Below are 18,775 nucleotides of genomic sequence, written 5' to 3' on the forward strand. Positions count from 1 at the left end.
AAATCTAAAAACTCAATATAAAATATTCCCTGTAGCTTCTTCACGATCTGTTGGAGTGGCTAGTTGACCATGGTGAGGAAAAATAGTAAAAGAATAGCGGATCAGGTTAATGGATATAAATTCAGGTTCCAATAGGTATCTAATTTATTGATAGAGTATCAAGCTCAGTAAATTAATGGTATACATTTAAATAATAATAATATTTAGGAGTTAGAAAGTAGGAGGAGAACATGTCGACGTTCTCATTTAAAGATTATTTACTATAAAGAAAAATATTTAATAATTTGATGTGTGTAACTGGTAGAATAAATATTTATGAGGATATTAGAATACAAAGGAACTGTTTAGTATGTGCACCAGGTTTTAAATGAATACAAGGTTTGTAGATATAAATTCTAGATCTAATAGATACTATATTAGATTAAAAGGGTAGCATATTTTGTAAATTATTAATGGTGGATGTTAGATCAAAAAAATGTTAGTGATTTTAGAAAGAATTAATAGGAAATTCATTATTAAATTTGTGTAGAATATATAAACTAACTAAATCTGTGGCCCCAGCTGAATTGGAAGAGCCCATTGCCACATCAAAGCATTCGGGTGTATCCTTGCATGCCAATAGTTTGTTATGGAACTTAATTACTGATTTACTGGTTGTTAGTATGACTTGGACTTCATTCATAGTCAATTCTGAATTGTTTTTAGCAAATTAAAGCACTATTTAGGGCAGTGGGATTGGTTGATGAATAATACTTGTTAACATCTATCTGCAGGAATCTGTACTTATTTTTATTCTGAATTTTTTTTTAACTAATCTATTGCTTCTTGGGTATTAGACCATAATTTAAGTTTAATTTTGTTCTTGATTTTATCTATGTAGTCATTCATGTTACTTTTATTCAGTTTACTTATATCAAACTGAGTGGTGCATGGTCTAACTTTAGGGTTTGTTTGGAAATTGTCCTTATGGTCCTTTAAAGATATTCTAGGCCTTAGAGGAAAAAAGGTTTGGTTTTATCTTCAATAGCATATTTTGGCTTCAAGATTTGTAGCTCTTAAAGTGTTACTGGTGACTACCTTGTATTTTTTGGTGATTTCATTTGTAAGCAGTTTATGGTATAGATCAATGTTTAAGTCGTATAAGATATGGGACAAAGTACTGAAGGACTACCTCAAGACACTGAACCGTTCAGACGAGATAAAAAATGACCGAGATACCTGGCACCTTGCTGTACTCAAAGATCCGTACTCCACAACAGAAATATTCAGGCTGTACCCCTGGTGAAGAGAACTGGCCTGCAAGAGTCCTGTGCCAGTGCCATGTAAAAAGTACCCGTGCTGGTACCATGTAAAAGCATGCTGGACATTCTGTAAAGTGGTTGGTTTTAGAAAGGGGATCTAGCTGTAGAAACCATGCTAAATTAGACTGGAGCCACTAGCATAGCTAGAGTGTATGCCGCTCAGGGCGGCCCTTCCTTTTGCTGACCCTGGACCCCACACAAAAACACATTTTCTACAGTCAACCTAAAAGTACCACCCCTTTGAAAGTATTGCCCGGGGGACCACCCCTACTAGCTATGCTAGTGACTGGAGCCTAGTGCAGCTCTCCAGCCTGCCAGATCTGGTGAAATCATCCAACCTATGACAGCATGGAAAACGGACATTAAAGTACATCTTTAATAATGATGATGATGATATATCCGCAATATGTTTCCAGAATGTGTAGATGTACTTTTATGCTTGCCATCTTATATACACAAGAGATAATTTTCCTTGGAAAAAAAAATGCATCTTTGTTCGCAAAGATAAATTCTTGTGACAAACTCTTTTATTACACCTAAAATATTTAATGGATCCTAAAAGATTAAATTTGATGATGTTTTTTTAGTACCTCTCCATTCCTTAACATTTTCATTCTGAAAGAGAACACTTACAATCCAGAATACTGCATTTGCAAATAGAAAATACGATAGTCATTTGTATTGAATGCAGACTCAATGAAAACGAAGTAAAAAAAAGGTAAATTTAGGGAAACTTGTGTTTCGAACTTTGGAAGCTGACATAATGGAAAATGTCTTGCTAGATACAATTTTCATTGATAAATGGGTCAGTTATCAGAATCTTCTAAAATTTCTGTGCTTCTATATGAACCAACAGAAACCTTTTTTGGTGGTGGTGTCGTAATACTCAACAATCTATATTTGTTGGTTTGTTCTACTAACATTGTTCCTTTGAACTTGATGTAATCAACTAGTCCTCTCTGCTGGCCTTGTGTCAAATTTAGAATTATCTTTCTGGACTAATTCTGTAATAGAATCAATTTAATACAACCTACTTGCTGGAAATAAAATTATAATAGAAAAATTGCATTGGGCCCTTAACTTCTTGATGGAAATGTAGGGGATACTGTCGGACATATGGCTTGTTTTGGGAATGTTTTAGACCTGGCGAAGCCATCTATTTCTAGGTACAAACAAATTTCTTCCAGAGACACAGGCAGACAACAAGGAAAGTGAGAGAGAAAAAAGAGACTGATGCTTTATTTACCAACCTCAGAAGGACGAAAAGCAATGCTAATCCAGATGGGATTTGAACTCAAAAAGATGCTACAAAGATAAATGCACAATAATCTATCAAACAGTCTTGTCACTTGGATACTCGCGTACTGGCAGTTTTTTTTTTTTCCAATGTGCCAGGGAGCGGTAATATTTCTTAGTAATTTTAATTTATACAGAAACAATTTCATTCAACCACAGTAGTGGTTGAATATATTCTGAAGACTGCCATTTCATAAATCACAGCAGTTTCCAAACTTCACCACTAATTCAGTTCTCAACTAAATTGCAAAACGTTAATAATTTTAAAGAGGACACCTCAGCTACACTTTGACATAAATAGTTTGAGATTTGGTTCAGTAGAAAAAAAGTTACATCAAAATATGTCAGACCTCAAGTGGGCAGACTCATCTTCAATTTTTTAATTTTAAATTAAAAGTATACTTTTCTTGGGCTTAAATGATAGAATCATTAGTCATATTGAACAAAATTTAGTAGAAAAACAGTTATGAGGTCAAATGTTACGAAATTTAATAGGAAGTAATGCTTAAGCAATAAGAATAAAGAATATATTTCTAAAAATGAATGTTTACATTCTCAGGCGGCAAGATGGCAGGAACGTTAGTGCACCAGGTGAAATGCTTAGCGGTATTTTGTCTACCGCTATGTCCTGAGTTCAAATTCCGCTGAGGTGGACTTTGCCTTTCATCCTTTCGGGGTTAATTAAATAAGTACCAGTTACGCACTGGGGTCGACATAATCGACTCAATCCGTTTGTCTGTCCTTGTTTGTCCTCTCTGTGTTTAGCCTCTTGTGGGTAGTAAAGAAATAGATATTTCATCTGTCTTTATGTTTTGAGTTCAAATTTTGCCAAGGTCCACTTAGACATAAACTATCTAATTAATTTTTTTTAACTAAACACTTCAAAATTTTGTATTCTAGAAGCAGTATTTTGTCTGTCTTTATGTTCTGAGTTCAAATTCCGCCAAGGTCAAATTTGCCTTTAATCCATTTCGGATCTATTCAATTAGACGTACAGATTATTTAATTAATTTTTTTTAACTAAACACTTTCAATGTGTCACATGGAACAGAGTTTACTCTTAACGTTTTTGACAAAATTTTGTATTTTAGAAGTTATTTCATCAGAAGTTACAGAGTGACAATGGACAAATTTGTGTTTGATAAGTGCCAATACATGAACCTCTCAGCTTTTGACTTACTCTCTAACTTCTGCCGATGTTATATATATATATATTACATATATGTTTAAAAAAATTTCATCACGCAATCGAACCAATGAAAGAGCCTCTACTTGGTTGCTCAACATGCTAAAAATAGCAGCCAAAGTATCCCCCTACCTAAATCACACACCCATTGTATGTAACGTCCTAGATTATCCCTAGAAAGATAATTTGCGGAAGGCTGTAATGTCTTTGATGATACGTTTGCAGTACCAGGGTTGATTTGAGGCTAAATAACAACATTATGGTCAATTTCTATATTAACACCACACTAAGATTTAAAAAATTGGATTTTTTGCATGGAATCAAGTACCTGACCTAATATGCTGCAAATCCCTTATTTTGGTTCAGAAAAAATAGAGGTGAGGGTTTCCTCACTAATCTTGGAATAATTGGAAATTTTTTTTTTTTTTTCGTTGAATGAATTCCTGTGACCTCCTAATATTGCAAAATTAGGTTACTGAATGTGAGCCTGGTAACTGATGGTTTTGGGGTCTTGTTGTTTGTAACTTTTAGTGCGACATGGTGCAACCAACAACATAATAAAAATCCCTGCCATTAATTTGGTGTGGATGAATAATATCAAATAATTCAATCACAACATATATTTAAATTAAACATGAAAAAAACTGAAATATTTTCATCACTTACATGGAAAAATTGAAATATTATCTTTCAGTATTTTATAAGGTAAAATCTTAAATTATTAATTGACACATTCTTAATTATCTTATAACAGCAATGCCTAGAAAAATCATAGATTACATGGAAAAATGCAAGCATGAAAAGCCATAAACCTAGAAAAGCACAGGACAAGTTACTACACCTGTAAAAGTATAGGACAAGCTATTACTTCTAGTAAAGTAAAGAACAAAGAAACTTTTTACTTAAAATATTGCAGTTAAAATTAAAATTTGAATATTAAAACTTATTTTATTGTAGTTTACAAACAACACTATATTTACTTAAGTAAAATTTGGCTAATTTACTATCTTAAATACAGAAAAAAGTGACTAATTAGACAAACTTACAAATTAGCTGAACAGTTTTGTACAATAAATTTAAAAGATGAGAACTGTAAAGAGTGATAAATTAGAAGAACTGGCATTCTTTGCTGCAATATTTTAAGTAAAAAGTTTCTTATTCTTTACTTTACTAGAAGTAATAGCCTGTCCTATACTTTTACAGGTGTAATAACTTGTCCTGTACTTTTCCAGGTTTTAAGTCTTAAGAATATGACTTTTCATGCTTGCATTTTTCCATGTAATATATAATGAATATAATAGAAGTTGACAATTTTTTTTTATGTTATATTTATTTTGTAAACAAATACAATATTACATAAGCACTTTATAATCTTAATCTTTGCTAATGTGACAGGTGAACCTGCTTCTTCTTTGTCAGTTTATCCAGTCCTGATTCAATTGAGAACAGTGCCATGTACAATGGAGAATGAATATCCATATTATGTCTGTACTTTGTCTTAATGAAATTCATGGTTGAGAAGCAAGTCTCACAGAGATATGTTGAAGGAAATGGGAGAAGAGTGTTCAGAGTAATTTCACTAAGCTCAGGATATTCTGCTTTCACTTAAATCTAAAAAGAATCAAGTGATGTGGTAGTTTCAAAACTCCTCTTCAATCATTCGTCACCAGCCATATCAAACAACTTATCCTCCATAATTACACTTAAGTCATCATGCAGTAGAATAAACGGATTTCAGATCTATCCCTTCCTTTTCTGTGGATCTTCTGCTGGAAAGTAAAACTGAAACCAGTCTGCCAGATTCGTCAAGTGTTCTCTGATAACATTTCGTAGAGTTGTAATATTAAGGTCTTTGCCTGCATCAACGATGATTGTTGCTAATTGGTGAAACATGTCATAACAATCTCTTGATACTCGACTCTTCTATGCTTCTAGCTTTCATTCCTGTTCGTCAATCTTTTCTGCCATTGTAAAACATGAAGCCATCGTTCCCTGCATGGAGGTGTTGAGATCAATAAAGATGGCAAAAATATCAGCTAAATAAGCCAGCTTGGCTAACCAATTCACATCTCCGAACAATTGTAATCAATTTGGATTTTTGTCCTGAAGAAACTCAGCAAGCTCGTTTTGTAGCTCAAACTCTCTTGACAGGACTTTCCCCCTTGATAACCAACGTGCATGTTATAGGAGCTGTTTATGATTAGCTCTCATATTATCACATAATGCAGCGAATAGTCTCGAATTTAAAGCATTCGCCTTTATGTGGTTCACAATTTTTACAACCTCGCCGAGCACACTGCTTAGTTCTGTTGACATTTTTTTGTTGCAAGACTTTCTCGGTGAAGGAAGCAGTGTGTCGACTTGCATTTTGGGGCAAGCGCCTTAACCTGGGTAACCTCTCCTGAAAGCCGTCCTGTCATTGCGGCAGCACCATCGGAACATAAGCCTACACAAAACTTGAGATCCAACCCATATTTGTTAATGATGTAGTTGCTCACAGTCTTGAACACTTCAGAACTAGTTGCTTTTGTTGGTAGTGAAGCAAAGAAAAAAAACAAAAAAAAAAACTCTTCCTTCAAATCACCTTCATGTTCAAAGCGCACAAATACCATCAGAATTGCCTGATTAGCAAAGTCTGTACATTCATCAGGTTGCAAAGAAAAGTACTTTGCTAATTTAATCTGTCCTATAAGTTGATCTTCCATATCATGAGCCAGATCGTGAATTCGTCGAGCTATAGAGTCATTTGAAAGTGGATCAGACATCTTGTATACAGCCTATCACTAGCGTCTTACTGATTGGGTGTGGCTCTCTAGCCTTAGCAGTTCAAAGTGTTACTTTATAAGAAGCCTACAAAGCACAAGTATTTATGTGTGACACTTCAAAGATCTGTTTCTGATGGCCTTTTAAATCAACATGCTTTATTTCAAATAATTCTTTCAGCTTTGAACTCATTTCTTAATGTTTTGTATTTAAATGTCTCTTGAGATTTGATGACTTCATTGAGTCATTGGCCAACACATCTCTACAAATAACACACTGCGGTTTTTGCACTCCCCTGTCATTCATGGCTACAAAAGCGAATTGAATGTATGAGGAGTCATATTTCCAAGTGAAGCTAGTACAAATTCTTTTTGCCGGCAATACTTCGGTTTCATTTACATCGCTGTCATCTGATCAAAATCGTGTTCAGCAACTGGATGTCTTGGCTTGATAAATATGTCCATAGGGCCTCGCTTCGCCATCTATAAATTAGATATAAAAATAATTAATATTGCTGCAAATATTCGAGTATTTCTATTATTTTAGTTTAGGTAATTAGTTTTTTCATAATTTTTTTAATGGAAGGAAATTGATACATAACAATTATAATTGAATTTTTTTCTTCATTTCATTGTGCATTAAAAAGAAAATTATTATTCTGGTATAATCTTTGGAATCTGGTGAACGCGTTATTCTTAAATTGTATTTAAAAATTAAAGTTGAAAATTTTTTTAATGTAATAAAGAAGTCATTTGCATATTGTTAAAGGGACACAATCACAGTACACACACTAATACACCCAATACACTTGTACTGATTGATTTTTTTGTTTCAGCCACTTGAGAAAACGGAACAGGTAGGTAAAGAATTTAGTTGATTAAGATTTTTTGTTCTCGTAATTTTTCTTAAAATACCCTTTATGGTTAATGTACTTTTTTTTTCAGATTTTCGTTTTCGGGTCAAGTTGTAAACATTAATCGATCAGGAGTTTATGACAGGGCCCCAAATGGCAAACGCGTAGATATCCATACGATGCTCTCTGTTCAACTTCTTGATGGTAACTGCGGGTGACCAGCCTAGTTACAAGGTTGCCAGATATCACCACTCACCAGAGCTCCACTACCTCAATTCACCCCCTTTTGATCTCTTCACATCGCTAGAAACAACTTCCTTTCTACAAGCACAAACACTAATATAAACTTAATACTACACCAGTAAGCTCTGATCAATAGAAAATATATTGTCATATCACAAATATACTACATTTTCTTACACAATCTCTACCACGGTCGGTGAGTAGCACACTCCACCGGCCAGCTGGTTAGTTGTTTACTGCAGTGCATAAGGCGAAATTACTGAAATTATGCTATTGTTTCTTTCATTTCTTGGAACTCGCTGCGTACCGGCACTGGTCCACGGACCACCACTTCGAGTAGACATAATGAGAGTTGTGCTTCCTTACTTATATAATTGACATACGCATGCGTAGTGGGTGTGCCATCCATTTCTGTCTCGAGTTCAAACTGTTTTTATTACTCATCACAATACAAACACATTAATAACAAAATCTTTTATAAAATCATTTCCGTAAGTATAAAAATATCACTATTCAATTATGGAAGTACTATAGTCGTTAATATTGTATGCATTCGTGGGCACTACTGACTTTTTGCTGACCTAATTTTTCTTTATTTCATGATTGAAATATAAAAAGTTATTGTTTCGTTAATTACTCATAGTTTCAAAACCATTCAATTACAAAAACAAATTTTTAAAAAATTAAATATGTAGAATCTTAAATCCTGATGTAGTGTAAATGTTTTTGAATACATCAGATACAGTATTTCTAAATAACTCTTTACACATAAATTCGCCTAAAATCGTTTGTGTCCATCCCTTTATAAACTTGTGCGAGGGACTTTATATATATGAGGTATAATATTGTCTGATCGACTGTTTTGAAATATCTATCACTATTTCAAAGGGAAGGAAAAGGGCTAGAATTTGGGGGTGGGGAGAGGAAGCAAAATGTAATAAAAAAATTGAATTTTTTTTGAAAAACAATTCCCTCAGAATCTGTAATTCAGATTGTATGATGAAATGCAGGAAGTGGTGATGTGTTGAAATCCTACTTAGTTCCTTGCTCATCTAGCGGAGACATATAATATGCTGGGATTCTGTTTCTTAAAAATTGCTTCTAACTTTAAAATGTCTAGTGAATATAAATAGTTTTACTCACAAACCACTGAATTCAGTAGCATTATTGTGAATAATAAAAGAAAAAAAAGATTGGGACCCTAAAAATTTAGTTGTTAATACATTATAACACTGATATAACTTAACCACATTTTTGTTTCGTTATATTTTGTAAAAGTAAATTTTCAATATATTTTAAAATTTCCATCCCATTCAGAGTTGAATCTTCAGTCAAAATAGATTTACTCTAAGAAGTAAAGGATATGTCAAAGAAAACACTGATTTATAACTTAACAGCTAAGATATAACACAAATCGGAGACTAATTTGTGCCTGTATATGATAAAATCACATAATTGTGAATTTGTATGTTTTACATCAGCAACTGATACAGAGTTAACTTTATTCATTGCACCCCCTCCCAGCTCCTCCCTAAAATTTCATGTCATTTACCTCAAGTATTGCAGGTATTAATTACTTTTCAAAACAAAGAATGCATTTAAAAAAAATCATTCTAATTTTATTTTAAAAGTCTATTTTATCTCAAGTTCTGAATATGCTTTCTACTTTGTTGGTTCATTGAGTTTCCAAAGAATTTCCACAGATATAGAAATGGGGTAAATAAGCATTCTATATTGCATGATTTAGTGCAAAAATATTTTTGGAATCAGGATGACCCTGAGATTGAAAATCTGCCCATCGTTTGATTCTTGAACATCTAGCATTGGGATTTAATTTAAAATCATTTGGGTTGCTATTTCTATCAGGTAAAGCTTGGCTGATTCATGCCATCTTGGTTGGCATTTGTCAGATGACATCAGAGATCACGGGAAGATAAATGACATTTGCTTTGTGAATTTTACATCAAGATAAGAACTTTGGGACAAATTGGCCAACAGTTGGAATTCAACTTGGAACTGGAACAATAGAATGATTGCATTAGAGAATTCTCATCTGCCCTTAACCTCTGATGAAACAACACTGGGGTATATAGTCATGCTTTTTAGCTCTGTTTAGTTTTGGGCCACAGGCCCAATTATCCCTCTTGCACTTGCAAAAAGCTTTTGAGGCAAGTGAAATCATTGTCCTGGCCGTTGACAGTACCGTCTGATTGGCACATTAAAAGCACCATTTTAGCATGATTGTTGCCAGTGTTGCCTGACTGGCTCCTGTGCCGGTGGCACGTAAAAAGCACCATTCGAGCATGATCATTGCCAGTGTTGCCTGACTGGCTCCTGTGCTGGTGGCATGTAAAAAACACCATTCGAGCATGGTCATTGCCAGTGCCATTTGACAAGCTCTTGTGCTGGTGGTATGTAAAAATCACCCACTGCACTCTTGGAGTGGTTGTTGTTAGGAAGGGCATCCAGCTGTAGAAACTTTGCCAGATCAGGTTGGAGCCTGTGCAGCCTTCTGGCTCACCAGCCCTCAGTCAAACTGTCCAACTCATGCCAGCATGGAAAGTGGACATTAAACAAAAACAACAATGATGAGTAGGAGGAGGAACTAGCTTAAAAGTTTGCATGGAATGTGGCTTTTAAGCTAATCTTTAATATAAACAGAATACGTTTTAGAACTTGAATTTTCTTGCATAATTGCCGTACCAAACTATTTATTATATCAAGGTTCTTAATATTCCACAAAACATATTTTCTTCATGTCCTAATCTATATATATAAAACTGTAGTTGTGTGAGTGTCTGTCCCCTTCGATTTAGATTCCTAACTACTCCCACATTTTGCGGTGCAGTTTAACCAAATTCGGGTATCTTATAGTCGTGATTCATATCGAGCCCTTCTGAGTATTAGCGCGCGTCTACGATGAGTCTACTATTTTAAAAATAATTTAACATCATTTTTTATTCCATTTTAATGCATAATTTTTCGTGTGTCGATGGCGGCGGAGTTGGCGTCCATGGTCACACCTGCACCTGTTTGCTTCTCCCCCTTCTTCCCTCCCTCGTGAAGCTGTGGGGAAGGGAGTGTAAGGAAATCAACGTCGTAAAGTGTTGTCAAGGAGACCAGCGTTCTTTTAGAACAACGACTTCATGGCTTGAAGACACCAAAACAGAAATGGATAAGAAAGCCCGAATTGGCATCTATAAGGGAAGTAGCTCTCTAAAAATGCTTATATAGTTATTTCCCTTACAAACCCGAGCAACGCCGGGCGATACTGCTAGTTCAATATAAATTAATTCTCTTTAAACATATTTCTTTCCATTTTACCAATTTTCAAAATTAAATTTCATAAGACTAACTTTTCTTGAGATATAGTAACACTTTTGTTATTATATTTTGGTAGAAATACACTGTCTTTGTTTCATTTTGGTAAAAATAAGGAATTTAGGAAAATAACTGTCATTAATAAGCTGGTATTTGGAACATAAATTAACTTGAAATTTTGATTAAAGGTGCAGATCATTTTAAAAGAGGGAATTTATATCGTAGACCAAATAGGTGAGGTTTCAGGGTTAACTGAATGCTATAAAAAAGTAACCTTAATCAGATTGTTCAGTCACAACTTTCTACCAATTCAACTGCCGTTGACTGAAGGTGATGTATACCAGGTAGTTTTTGCTAATGCTGTTGTTTTTATTCATTTGCATGTTCTTTGTTCATTATGATACTTTTTTTTTTGTTGTAAAATTTTTTATCTGCTGTAAAATATGTACCCACCTTTAAAACAACTGTCTTTGATCATAGGAATTTTCAGTCAGGGCTGGCCTGGGACTGAAAGACAGTAAGAATGAAAATCCACTGGAGTTTCTAGCTCATCACTTGACCAACTAGAAAATACCAACCAAGTTGCCCTCATTTCACACACCACTGTCTTGTACAAAAGACAGGATGGTCAAAGCTAGAGTGTTTTTGGTAAGAGGGCTACTCAGTCAGCATTGACCTAATGTTAAACAACAAACATGCAATAATGAATAATGATTAAGAATTTTATTACCCACGATATTGTAGTTTAACACATATATTGTTACATTATATTTTGATCTGACTGGAGATGAGAATTATGTAGGCTTCACACGTAATTTTAGTAACAAATGGTTATTTACTTGTTTATATCTACAGTTTAAGCCTATTTTTCTACTGTTAAATCTCTTTGTAACCATCCTCTATATCATACTGTTTCTCTTTTATTTCAGAATATAAAATGATACTGGCTTAAAATATTTACATCAAACGCAGAATCAATATCATCTTTTAAAGACTAAACAAACCTGTCATATTCAACATATAAACCTATTTGTATTGAGACTTGATTTACAGTCTGGAATGTGCACAAGATCATCATCATTTAAAGTCCATTTTCCTTGATGAATTTGCAATCTAATTATACTTGGATAAATTTACAAAGGAATTTTGTGAATCTTCAGATATCAACAAAAAGGAGAAAAATATAGTGTTGCATGAGGAGAAAAATTATGGAAAATGAATCATATGAAAACAAATCTAAATTTAATCCACTGTCTAACAGTATTGATTTTCCTGATTTGATGTTGAAAAAGATAAGGAAACCATCATACCATTGCGATATCTGTAAAAAGTCATTCTCTAAAAAAGGTAATCTAACTACTCACAAGCGTATTCATACAGGGGAAAAACCATATAATTGTGATATCTGTGGTAAATCATTCTCTGAAGGCAGTAACTTAACAAAACACAAACGCATTCATACAGGAGAGAAACCATATCATTGTGATATCTGTGGTAAATCTTTCTTTCAAAGAGGCCATTTAAGTACTCACACACTCATTCATACAGGAGAGAAGCCATACCCCTGTGATATCTGTGGTAAGTCATTCTCTGGAAAAGGAGATTTAACTAAACACAAGCGCATCCATACAGGGGAAAAGCCATATCACTGTGATATCTGTGGCAAATCCTTTACTGCAAGAAGTAACTTAAATACGCACAAACATATTCATACTGGAGAAAAACCATATCACTGTGATATCTGTGATATATCTTTCTCTCGTGGAAGTACTTTAACTGTACACAATAGACATATTCATACAAGAGAGCAGCCATATTGCTGTGATATCTGTGGTAAATCATTCTCTGAAACAAGTCACTTAACTAGACATATACGTATTCATACAGGAGAGAAACCATATGACTGTGATATTTGTGGTAAATCATTCTCTGCAAGGAGTAACTTAACTACTCACAGACATATTCATACAGGAGAGAAACCATATCACTGTGATATCTGTGGTATATCTTTTTCTCAGACAAGTCATTTAAATACTCACAAACATACTCACACTGGAGAGAAACCATATCAATGTGATATTTGTGATAAGTCATTCTCTCAGACAAGTCATTTAACTATTCACAAACGTATTCATACAGGAGAGAAGCCATACCAGTGTAATATCTGTGGTAAATCATTCTCTCAAAATAGTGATGTAACTAAACACAAACGCATTCATACAGGAGAAACTCTATATCATTGTGACATCTGTGGTATACCATTCTCTCACACTGCTGAGTTAACCAAACACAAACGCATTCACTGTGAAGAAAGACCATATTATAGTAATATCTGTGGTAAATTATTCTCTGTAAGTAGTAAGCTGACTAAACACAGTCACAATCACACAGGAGAGAAGCCATATCACTGTGATATTTGTGGTAGATCATTCTCTCTAACAAGCCACTTAACTGCTCACAAGCGTATCCATACAGGGGAAAAACCATTTCAGTGTGATATCTGTGGTCGGTCATTTTCTCAGACTGGTAACTTAACTAGACACAAGTATACACATACAACTGAAAATACATATGACTGATGTCTATAGTCAATCATTTCTTCTAAAATGCTGTGTATTCATTTCCAAGAGTAACTGGATGAATGTCAAAGTTTAAAAAAGGACATCTATAAAACTTTTACACAAAATTCTCAGAAAGACCTAACTGTGATAGCAACATCCCAGCACTATTTATAACCACAATATCTACATTATGACATAAGAAAAGACATTACTGACTTTGTATTATAGATAATTGAGCATTCCCCAAAATCTGTGGTAATATTGTACAATTTATGTTACAAATAGAAACATAAACCATAAAGGATAATATTTCATTGCATTGCAAGAAGTTATATATACGATACTTAATATATTCTGGATCTTGTATACAGCCATTTTTGTAGCTTATACATATATATATTTTGGTGCAAAATGTAATGGTCTCACATGAAGGGAATGATTTGTTTATCAGGAAGATTTATACAATTTTCTTTTCTTTACTTATAACCTGATTCCTTCATGATTTGATGATTAAACTGAATGTTCATTTGCAAGTGACAGTGTAACTTCTTTCAATTAATGTAAATGCTATGTGTCATAATTTGTGAATCATTATCATTTAATATCCATGTTCCTTACTAGCATGGATTGGATGATTTGGCAGCTTATGATATGTTCAAGGACTGCACCATACTCTGGCATGGGTTTTATGTCCTTCCTAACACCAACTACTTTACAGCGTGAAATTGGGTGGTTCATGCTACCATCACTTGTGAGACTGCAGTTGTCAAAGTTTGTAATTTGCTTAGCACAGGTTTAGGAACAAGGATCAAATGGCCATAAACTGCGAATTTCTATTTTATTGTAGCGGAGGCATAACCAACAACAGAACATATGAGAAGGGATAACAGCATCAACTATATTCTTGTGTGTCCCTGTTTAATTTAATCAACCGTGTCTTCGTTTATTTTAATTGCAATATATAGAAAAAAAATGGACAAATTCACATAAAACTTGTGCATGCTATGTGACTGGCTGTTTTTAATTATCTAAGCAAATGCTATACATTTGTTATATTTTGATTAGAAGTTCAATACATAACACTTGCCACCTCAATAAAAAAGTCAATTCGTTGGGTTGCAGCTGGTATGTAATGGTTCTGTGAGGAAATCCATTCTCTTTTATAATATTACTAGCAGATATACCCGGTATTGCTTGGGATTGAAATGGCACAGTTTTTTATTCTTTTACTTGTTTCCACTCATAAGGCTTTGGTCAGTCCGAGGCTATAGTAGAAGACACTTGTCCTAGGTGCTACGCAGTGGGACTGAATCCTGAACCATGTGGTTGGTAGGCAAACTACTTACCACACAACCACATATATACATACTTATATACACATATATATACATACAGACTTAGTCTGCTGTGATCAATCTACAAACAAACATACATAACATCTAAGGGTATATTTTTTTTTCCCTCTGAAGAGATTATGCTCAGAAATATAAATTTAATGATCATTGTTTAACTGGCATCAGCAATGTTTGGATGGTGCTTTTTATGTTTATAATTGAAACACCTGTAAGGGATAATGATCAATTTATTGCTGATAATAAACACTTATTAACTTCAAAATCTCCATTATCTTCTTTTTTCTTTGCATGAATATAAGCTACAGTTTATATACAAAACTATTATTTTAAGGAAATCAGTCCCCCCACCCCAAATATCAGGTATTGAACCAGTATTGCCTTGGATGACACCATCCCTTCATGAGGCTAACATAACCTCTAACTGGATTATATATATATATATATACACACACACACACACACATACATGATATATCATATATATATATATATATTATAATCTATTATATATATATTACATATAGTATATTATATACTATATATATAGAATATATTATATATACTAAATATATAGTATAATAGATACTATGCATGTATATAGTATATATTATATATATCATATATATAGTATATATTTTATATATTATACATATATATTATATATGCTATACATATATTTAGTATGTGTTATGCTTCCGGTGCTAATGGTTTTTATACTGCACCGTGATTTACAATCCTCTAAATAATAATAATGGTATTTTTATGGCAATCACCATGCAATTACTAAGGAAAATAGTCTAACAAAGGGGCATATAGTCAAGCAAATCGACCCCAGGACTTATTCTTTTTAAGCCAAGTACTTATTCTATTAGTCTCTCTTGCCAAACTGCTAAGTTATGGAGATGTAAACACACCAGCAACAGTTACCAAACAATGTTGTGGGCACAAACACAGACACACAAACATATACACATGCATACACACACACACATGACACAAATGTGTGTGTATATATGTACGTACATATATATATATATATATATATATATATATATATATATATATATATATATATATATATATATATATATTATAATCTATTATATATATATTACATATAGTATATTATATACTATATATATAGAATATATTATATATACTAAATATATAGTATAATAGATACTATGCATGTATATAGTATATATTATATATATCATATATATAGTATATATTTTATATATTATACATATATATTATATATGCTATACATATATTTAGTATGTGTTATGCTTCCGGTGCTAATGGTTTTTATACTGCACCGTGATTTACAATCCTCTAAATAATAATAATGGTATTTTTATGGCAATCACCATGCAATTACTAAGGAAAATAGTCTAACAAAGGGGCATATAGTCAAGCAAATCGACCCCAGGACTTATTCTTTTTAAGCCAAGTACTTATTCTATTAGTCTCTCTTGCCAAACTGCTAAGTTATGGAGATGTAAACACACCAGCAACAGTTACCAAACAATGTTGTGGGCACAAACACAGACACACAAACATATACACATGCATACACACACACACATGACACAAATGTGTGTGTATATATGTACGTACATATATATATATATATTATATATATATATATATATATATATATATATATATATATATATGTCTGTATTTGTATATATATATATATATATATATATATGTCTGTATTTGTATATATATATATGTGTGTGTATGTATGTGTATGTATGTATATATATATATTTATGTGTGTATATATATATATATATCTATGTATGTATATATATATATATGTATATATATATCTATGTATGTATATATATGTATATATATAGCATGGAAAGCGGACGTTAAATGATGATGATGATGATGATATCTATGTATGTATATATATATATATATATATGTATGTATGTGTATATATGTATATCATCATCATCGTCATTTAATGTCCACTTTCCATGCTGGCATGGGTTGCACGGTTTGACTGAGGACTGGTGAGCCAGAGGCTGCACCAGGCTTAACCTGATCTGGCAAAGTTTCTGCAGCTGGATGCCCTCTCAATTGGCAACCACTCCGAAAGTGAAGTGGGTGCTTTTACTTGCCAGTCAGGTGCTTCTGGCAATGATCACACTCAAAAGATGTTTTTTACATGCTACCTGCACAGGAGCCGGCCCAGCGGCACTGGCAGTGACCACACTCAAATGTTGTTTTTCACGTTCCACCAGCACATGCCGGTAAGGCGACGCTGGCAACGATCACGCTTGAATGGTGCTTTTCACGTGCTACCAGCACGGGAGCCAATTCGTAGCCCTGGCAACAAACACATTCAGATGTGCTATCAATGTTCCACTGGCACGAGTGCAAATCAGGCAGTACTGCCATGCCAGCGATTTTGATATGTTTTCACTTGCCTCAATAGGTCTCCGCAAGTCAAAGTTCATTGTCCAATGCATGAGGGGTACTCATAAGTGGGCTGGTTACACCCCATGTTTGGATGTGCTTCTAACGTTCCACTGGCACGAGTGCCAATCAGGCAGTACTGTCATCGGCCACGTCAGTGATTTTGATTTTGATTTCACTTACCTCAACAGGTCTTTGCAAGCAAAGTTTATTTTCCAATGAATGAAGGGTAATCATAAGTGGGCTGGTTACACCCACTGGCATACGCCATGGGCTATGGTCTCACTTGGTTTGTCGGTTCTTCTCAAACACAGCATATCTCCCAAAGTCTCCGTCACTAGTCATTGCCTTGGTAAGGCCCAATGTTTGAAGGTCGTGATTCACCACCTCATCCCAGGTCTTCCTGGGTCTACTTCTTTGCGTCCCCAAAGTCTATCCCCTCCTCACCGTGGTGGGGACACTGGCAACGAGTAGCATCAGAGCTATGCCGTCGGGAACTTTAGTTCCTTGTAGGGTCACCCAAGGTGGATTGGTCTGACACCGAGTGGTATTAGAGCCACAACCCGGAAGACGGGGCTCTGGTGAAAATCCTCGGAGTGTCTGCTTCGGCAACCGGTGGCTCCTCAGTCATTCTGTCCCTGCGTCTGTAGACAATCTGTGGCAAACAGGATGTCTCCACATGCGGGATTGTTGAGGACTGCTTGTGAAATCCACATATTCCCACGAAACTTCTTCCATGAGTAGAAGAAGCCGACTCAATCCGCTCAGGGTGAATGTTGCCACAAGTACAAGTAAGTACCTCTTCCACAGGTTCCATCAACTGCTAGGGTGTGACACTTTTTCATACAGCTGTCCTCATTCATTCACAACACATGACCATACCAGTGCAGTTGTCTCTCTTGCACACATCTGATGCTTCTTAAATCCAACTTTTCTCTCAGGGTGCTTACACTCTGTCGTGTATGCACACTGATATTACACATCCAGTGGAGCATACTGGCTTTGTTCCTTGCAAGCTTACGCATGTCCTCAGCAGTCATGGCCCATGTTTCACTGCCATGTAGCATGGCTGTTCGTACACATGCATCATACAGTCAACGTTTTACTCTGAATGAGAGGCCCTTTTCACCAGCAGAGGTAGGAGCTCTCTGAACTTTGCCCAGGCTATTCTTATTCTAGCAGCTACACTTTCGGAGCATCCACTCCCACTACTGACTTGGTCACCTAGGTAACAGTAGCTATCAACTACTTGTAGTTTTTCTCCCTGGAATGTGACAGAAGCTGTTCTCTGCATATTTTCAATGTTTATAGCACCTGAGCATTTGCCACATACAAAAATTATCTTCCCAGTTAGCCTCCCTTTGATATTACTGCACCTCTTATGTGTCCATAGCTTACACTAGGTACATCTTATGGAGTTTCTACCTACTCCTTTTCTACAAATTGACCAGGGCCAT

At 34.5% G+C, this 18,775-nt stretch overlaps 1 protein-coding gene and 1 long non-coding RNA gene across 2 annotated transcripts in view; one reads left to right on the forward strand and one right to left on the reverse strand.

The window, feature by feature from the left end:
- Window positions 1-13,846, forward strand: part of LOC115214374 (zinc finger protein 271-like) — a 34,701-nt gene extending 20,855 nt beyond the window's left edge. Inside the window, exon 5 of the mRNA XM_036504383.1 lies at window positions 12,151-13,846. Within this exon, the coding sequence (XP_036360276.1) occupies window positions 12,151-13,542 (1,392 nt within the window). The 3' untranslated portion in view covers window positions 13,543-13,846. The remainder of the gene's footprint in view (window positions 1-12,150) is intronic.
- LOC118764049 lies at window positions 5,862-7,990 on the reverse strand. Its single transcript, XR_004999842.1, has 2 exons — window positions 7,820-7,990; window positions 5,862-7,028 (listed from the first exon to the last, which is right to left on the reverse strand). It is a non-coding gene; the product is annotated as an uncharacterized LOC118764049 (long non-coding RNA).
- Window positions 13,847-18,775: the final 4,929 nt, after the last annotated feature.

Source organism: Octopus sinensis, linkage group LG7, assembly GCF_006345805.1.
Source record: "Octopus sinensis linkage group LG7, ASM634580v1, whole genome shotgun sequence".
NCBI lineage: Eukaryota > Metazoa > Mollusca > Cephalopoda > Octopoda > Octopodidae > Octopus > Octopus sinensis.